General features: G+C 43.9%; 1 protein-coding gene across 1 annotated transcript in view; it reads left to right on the forward strand.

The window, feature by feature from the left end:
* LOC110334102 (histone H2B type 1-F/J/L-like) overlaps positions 1 to 239 on the forward strand; it is a 47551-nt gene extending 47312 nt beyond the window's left edge. The window contains exon 2 of the mRNA XM_021215960.1: positions 212 to 239. Coding sequence (XP_021071619.1) covers positions 212 to 239 — 28 coding nt within the window. The remainder of the gene's footprint in view (positions 1 to 211) is intronic.
* Positions 240 to 7482: the final 7243 nt, after the last annotated feature.

Raw genomic sequence — 7482 nt, forward strand, 5'->3', positions numbered from 1 at the left:
TCTCTGTGTAACCCTGGCTGTCCTGGAACTCACTTTGTAGACCAGGTTGGCCTTGAACTCAGAAATCTGCCTGCCTCTGCCTCCCAAGTGCTGGGATTAAAGGCGTGCGCCTCCACCGCCTGGCTAGTTATTCATTTTTATGCTATATGATGCTTTTTTAAAGTCCTTTATAGTAATTAAGTCATTTCTTTTTCCTTTTGTTTCGTTTTAGGTTTTCAAGACAAAATTTCTCTGTGTAGCCCTGGCTCTCCTGGAACTCACTCTGTAGAACAGACTGCCCTTGAACTCAGAGATCCACCTGAGTGCTGGGGTTAAAGGTGAGTGCCACTACCCACAGGTTGAGTCACTTTCTTTTCCTTGCATCCTTTTAAGGTAAATGACACTTGTACCTATACTACAGGTCGCAAGGCACGTGTTCAGTGACAGTTAAGAAATTGCTTGAGTTTGCACGGCTAATGAGTGGAAACTGGCTTAAGAACTTTCAGAATGCTTGCTCGTCGCCACCGAGTGTCATCACCGCTGTCTAAATTGCTGATCTGTGATGAGTGTGTCTTCAAGACACAAGACAGTGAGTGACAGACAAGTGGTTACGAGTAGTAGCACCGCGTGCCTGTGTGTGTATTTGTGAATGTGGCTGAGCTCTGAGAGCCACACAGGATGCTTTGTGGAAAGAAAGGGAGAGAAAACGCCCTCTGCAGCCACCTGCTTCCAGGCATCTTTGAGACTTAGAAATCACCAGCCTCCGCTGGCACGAAGGACACGGGTGCAAGCCGATCATGAAGACCCTGTGTGCGTAGATCATGAGTACTTCTCTTGTTAAGACTGGAGACCTTCCTTTGGTGAGGAGAAAATCCTGTTTTACAACCTAAAGAAGACCTGCCTGAGGAAAATGGGCGGAATAAGTGTCCCCTTTAGGAGATAGGTACCACAAAAAGCCCCTTCCTCGACAGAATTGCTTACAGACTCACTGGTAAGCCTGTCCACTGGAGGTCTCCTTGGGACAACAACTTCCTTCCTCTTCCAGTCCTTTTCCTGTCAGGAATAAAATTCCCAATCCCCCTTGGCCTTCTGTCCCTTTCATGAAACCCTGCACCTCACCCAGACAGACTTCCACTGGTGAGCCTTTCCAGGTGTTTGGTTTGTTTGTTTGTTTGTTTGTTTGTTTTGCTTTTTACTTTATCTCGTCTCCCTTCCCTACAGCTGCCAAAGCTGGTGCTTCCTGTCTCAAAAGTCAATTAAATTTCACAGAGTTCCCTTCCGAGTCAACGTTAAGATTCTTTTATAGATGAGATCCAGAACCTAAGCAGGGACCATGAGTTCCCTACTGACAGAAGAACATTAAATAAATTTGTTTTCTTCTCCTGTCTCCTACCCTGCTTCTGACACAGTGTCTTGTTATGTGTTCGTTCACAGAAACTAGAAGCGGGCAAAAGGCCTCACCTCCTACACTGCCCCTATGGGATTATGTTCACTGTACATGCATTTGTGGAGAAATCTGTATATCGTAGGAGCAAGGGCCTGAAATCTGACCTTATCCGTTATCCTCAGCAATGTTTCCTTCAGCATTCCTTTCTTTTCACAAACGTCATGTAATGATCAAATACAGTGGCCCGACTCTAGTAGGATGCTTGCCTCCGAGAACTATATCGATGGTACAGAAACCCACAAGAAATAGTAATAAAGAAGCTGGAGCGGTAGGTAGACAGGTCAGCAATTCAGAGCCCTTACTGCTTTTCACCAGAACCTGAGTTCGGTTCCCAGCACCCCGGCAGGGGTGACACAGCCAACTGTAACTCTTAACTCCAGGGCATCCAACACCCACCTCTGACCTAGGACACCCGAACACATGGCATACCGGTCACACAGGCAAACACATGTAAGTAAAATGAAAGGCCCAACTACCAAACGGACCGAGAAGGTTTTACTCGGATGCTTGTATCTGAGGAACGTAAGGAAAAGTCTAAAACCTAAAAGAGATTGTAATACAAAAGGCTCCTTACTAAAGAACATTTCTATGATTCTGTCAGGTGATTATAACTTGTCTCAGCAATAGTCAATTCACTAAAGTTTTCTATCTCTTCGTAAACCTTTGAGATTGTAAGTATGCCGACTGCAGGCATGTGTGTATCTGTCATGAAAATTGGACTGTCCATATCGTTTTACTTTTGGAATCGTGATTTTTTTTTTAAATATCTGAAAACAGACTAGAAAGTGTTGAAATTGTATGTGTGGGTGTAGTTTCCACAAGTATAACCAAATTCTATCTCTTTGCCCTTTCTTCAAATCTGAAGGAGAAAAAAGACTTAATTTAAAAACCAAAACAACATTTGAGGCTGCAACATGGCATTCCTGAGTACTATTCCCTATTACTCACTCAGAACCTGGAAATGTTAGCACAGTTCAGACCCTGAAGTCTATACTGACCAGGAATCTCATTGTCTGTTCAGACAGAAGAATGTGGCCTTAACATTTTTAGAAGAGTATTTTCACACGTGTAGGAACTGGTACATGAAGCAAGGGGAAAGACAAGACACCCATAGGCGTGACTAAGCAGAGGAATCCAATCTTCCACATTTGGGCCCTCATTTCTTCTTGGGCCTTTCTATGAATTGAGGCAGAAGTTAGAACGTTTAGACCCTTGGTGACAAAAAGCAGACATCTGACGATTCAAGGCCACAGAGGGTAGTCGCAAGAGTACCCAGGCAGAAGGCACTTTGACTTCTAGATGATCATGTACGAGTCAACTGAACTTGCTACTTTATCTGCAGCCTAGGAGTGGAAAACCATCCTGCTTTCAAAAAGCTTTAGGACTCAAGTAAGACAATTTCTACAACAGAAAAGTGAGTAGGTATTACAGATAAAGGAGAAATGCATAATATAGGAAAAGAACACAGGGGATTATGTTCCTCCCAGAGGCCATAGGTAATTAAAAATTAAAAAACCCAGTACCAGATGTGGGATCCTCCACTGAGTTGTTGGTGAGAGATGTACCAGAGGTGCTCCTCAAAAATAACAGCCATCGCCATTGGTTTTGGTTACCCACCACAACTTGATGGAAGGACCCCAAAGCTGAAGACGCTACACATTTTGGACATGGGACATGGAGAAATCAAGATGGTACTGAGCAGAACTCTCCCTCCCTATTGGCTGGCTTGGGGGTAATCAGTGTTACTTAGCTGCTAACTCCGTGAACTATAATAATGACCTGTATAGCAAGACACGCCCATGGGTGTAGCCATACATAAATATTACAGAGAAAATCGTCCATTTTCTGATTAGATATAAGACTGTCTCCACCAGAATAAACACACCACATGCCCAACACTATACTATTTTTCTGTTAAATGGACATAACCAAGCTGCCCTCTAAATTCATACCTTTCTAACCAGATCCCCAGATGTCATCAGAGAAGTTTCTTTGTGCAGTGTGTAACCGTGGTCTTTGTACCAGCCTCTTTTTTTCTCAGAATAACAACTCTAAGACCTAATTCTTTATGAGTAAATATCTAGACCATAAGCTTCAGCTCCTTCCCTGACTGGCCTGTAATTAATACACCCATTTATCCTAGTCTATGTCTGCCACATGGTCACCTCTCAGTTTCATGCATCCNACTTCCTNAGAATTCAGGGTGAATCTCCNNCCTCTGTCTAACTCCTGGAGTTCCAATTTCTCTCCACCAGAANNCCCACCTTCTATTTCCTGCTTCGGCTGATAGACCATCAACTGTTTATAGACAGGTGATGTTTCCAGACAGTACACACTTTACATCTGAGGAGAGATAACCAACCATATGGCAGGCATAGACTAGAATAGATGGGTTGTATACGTTACAAGCTAGCTGGAGAAAGAGCTCGTGGCCTAGGCATTTCTTCTGAATTAACTAATTCTCAGAGTCATTGTGCTGGGAACAAAGAGGCCAGGTAGAAAAGACCAAGGTTACAGCAGTGGGTGCTGGTTAACACTGAAACTCAACAAGTTGTCCCAGGACATAGAATTTGTGTCAGTAAAGTGTTCAGTCAGAGATGGGACATCTGTCTCATACACCCATCACTGGGGCTCAGAAATAATTATGGAAGAGAGGGCAGAAAGACTGTAAAAGCCAAAAGTCAGGGAGGACTAGAGTGAACCAGTGTCTCCTGGATATGATAGGACCAATACCCGCACGAAATCCCATCAGCTGTGGTTGCCTGCACAAGATCTAACGGAGTGGAAAGTGATTCGTGAGCCCTCACCNCTAAGGAGGCATGAACAGTTGAGAGCTCCTAAGAAAGAGATATTTTTCTTTAAGTGGGTGGTCAGTGAACCCCACTCCAAGGAGGGCCCCACCCCTAGGAGCCCATGGGAAGTACAGATTGGATAGGTTTGTTAGTGTCCAAGAATCAGTGAGGGAAGACCCCAGACTCAAAAAGTGTGCAAAGCAAAGAGTATTTATTCTGCAGAAATTACCCAGCATGCAGAGGTCAGCCAATCAGCAAATGGCAACCACCCAGTAAGCATGTCGGTCCCTTTTTATTCAGGGCTAGGGGCTACAATGTTAGTTTCTCTATACTTGGTGAAATCTGGGGGAATTTCAAAAACCAGCTCTTTCTGGCCTTGTCATCTCCTCTGGCCAGGTGTCCCGGGAGCTGACTCAGGTCTGGAGCCGTCCTCCCCAGTTAAGGGTCACTATTGACTAAAGATCCAGTGTCAGTGGCTCCCTCTGAGCAGTCCAGTGTGCTTCTTGGGGAATTAAAAAAATTTATTCACAAGGTGTTTATATCTTAGAGAACCTCTCAAGTTAGGTTTATGGGGCGGGACAAAATTTCAGGAGTATAAAGGTGGAAGTGGATTTGTAAGGAGTTGGGTTAGGAGCAAGGAGTAAATATGATCAAAGCATATTGTATGAAATTCTCAAATAATAAAACTCATTTTAAAAATAATGGTTTTACCAGATTTTTCAAAAGAAAACTACAGAATATATGTTGAAGTATTTTCTTAGATTATACTCATTATACCAGGTTATACACCTATGCTTTTTTATTTTTTAAATTTCAGATTTATTGCACTTTTGCAGAGCCAGAGTGTCCAAGTGGGCATCACTTGTGGAAGATATGTGACTAATTATTAAATAATCCCATCAGGAGTCTGTAGCCTGTAAAGCTCACTGACCCATGATAGGAAAGGTGCGCAGTACTATTTGGCAACACAGAGTGATTATTTAAGTAAGATTTCTGATTGGGGATTTCTTCTGGATACTATTGCATGTCATGTCGATCCAAAACTCAGGGGCATAAAAAAGCATACATTATAATCCTGGATTAGTCAGTGCCATAATCCTGGAGTCTGGGGTGAGTGATTAGCAGAGACCACAGATGTAATCTGTGATTTGCAGGCTCTGGTATCTGTGGGATGGCCCCTAAGGACTAGAGTTCACATAAGACAACCTGTCCACACATACCTGACAACGGATGTGGGCCTTGGACTGGGACCCTCAGACAACCGACCACCACGGTGTCCTCCTACNGAGAGTCAGATCTGACNTGTGAGAGCTCAAGCTTGAGAAAGTGAATCCNNAGGACATCTCNTGTGAAGCTGTGAACTTTCCTTTTAGAATAAAAGTAAACGTCATAATGGGTTCTACCTTGCATTTGAGAGGAAGCTTCAATGGAAGGGGCCGACAAGCAAGGGTTANACTGCCAGCCAGGATTCCCAGAAAACCTGACAAAACATTCATCATGGCTGGGCTGTCCTTGGCTCATCCTTGTGATGGAGCNGTCCTCAGCTCCACGGGAGTTTAGCCTCCTTCACCTTGCTTGCCCTGAAAAATGTGAAGTCAATTTTATGCTCTAAACAAGCAAACCCTTCCATATATTGTCAACATATGCCACAAGAGGGCAGTAGAGTTTCACGTTAAATAAATTTTGCTNTCAGAGGTGTGTCAGGGATGAGTTAGCTCCCTCAGGAACATCTCTTTGGGACAACATACCTAGTGATCCCACAGGGTAAGGTTTAGTGCTCTGAACTTTGAATCCAGGGGTCCAAGCTCAAATCCTACTGGAGTATCTCACATTTTTTATTATTAAATTATTTCATTCCTTAACACTTACGTGTGTCCCAGTATTAACCCCTACAACCGTGCACCACACGTGTTCACAACCAACACTAGTTTTATCAACCCTCAGAAAGGCGAGCTTACATGTCTAAGGAGATCCATGGTCAGAAGTCAACACTGCAGGGAGCCTGCCCAATTTCTGGAACCCACGTTCTGATGTGAGTGAGAAAAGTCACATTTCAGGCATCTCTTTATTCCCGGAAAAGAATACACACATGCGCTTTTAATAAATGCATATTTTTTTTTCCCTATTAGAAAGGACGTTTGAACCTGTGNAGTGAGAAGTGTCTAACGTGAAGGAAATAAACGTGTGCTCTTCTCCCAGACTCCACACAGCAAAGAGCCCAGCAGATCAGCCCCTCCTGCTCAGGCCCTGTGCCCAGTGGATCAGCCCCTCTTGCTCAGGCCCTGTGCCCAGTGGATCAGCCCCTCTTGCTCAGGCCCTGTGTCCAGTCACAACTGCTGGTTCCTTGGGCTGGGTATCTGGTTTTGGTTAGGGAAAGCACCTCAGCTGAAAATCACTGTGAAGAAGCCACGGCACAAAACCATAGACATAATTAAAAATTGGAGTTCTTTTGGTTTTGTTTGGGGGGATTTTTGTCTTTTTTGTTTTTGTTTTTGTTTTCTTGTTTTTTTCTAAACAAACTGCACAATTGCTTATGACTCTACTCAGAACTCTGAGAATATATATATTTGCCTCCCAAGTTCTGGGATTAAAGGCGTGAGCCACCACGCCCGGCTCACTCCTCAAATATCAACTCTGACCTTCCAGACATTCTCCCTCATTTCTGCACAAGCTTCCCTTTAGGGGGCATGGGTACCCCATCTGTGTTTCTCCTTCTCACATCGCCTCAAAGTCCACCTCTTGCTTCATAAACTCTCCTGTCTAGTCCACGCATCATGTTCTAAGGAAGGCTAACACGGTTTTGGTTTTATCTCCAGTCTTCCCAGGTGTGGCTCACAGTAGGAGTTCAGAATCAACCCCACGGTGTATAAACTTTCTGCTTTGATCGTCCTAGAACTTAGGATAGCTTAGGTCAAGTTTGAATTAAAGTCATTCTGTTTTCTTCCCAATTTCATTTTACACTTGCCTTCATCTCTTCATGTTAGGGTTTGAGAATCGCTGAAGAATGGTACCCTAGTCAAATAGTATGCACCAGCAAAGGGTGGTTTTTTTTGTTTTTTTTGTTTGTTTGTTTTTTTCCAGCTAAATTTCCGGAATGCAGGGGTCTCCTGAGCTGGGAATGGACTCGCAGGCCCAGCTTTCATTGTAAATGAAGGGAATTNCAGGGACAGAGTGTGAACTTTTACCTGGATTAGTTAGTGCTGTCCCTAGGGTCTGACTGATTGTAACATTGCTTAGGGCTCTGGAGTCTTCCCAGGATGGTTA

Source organism: Mus pahari, chromosome 16 (genome assembly GCF_900095145.1).
Source record: "Mus pahari chromosome 16, PAHARI_EIJ_v1.1, whole genome shotgun sequence".
Taxonomy (NCBI): Eukaryota; Metazoa; Chordata; class Mammalia; order Rodentia; family Muridae; genus Mus; species Mus pahari.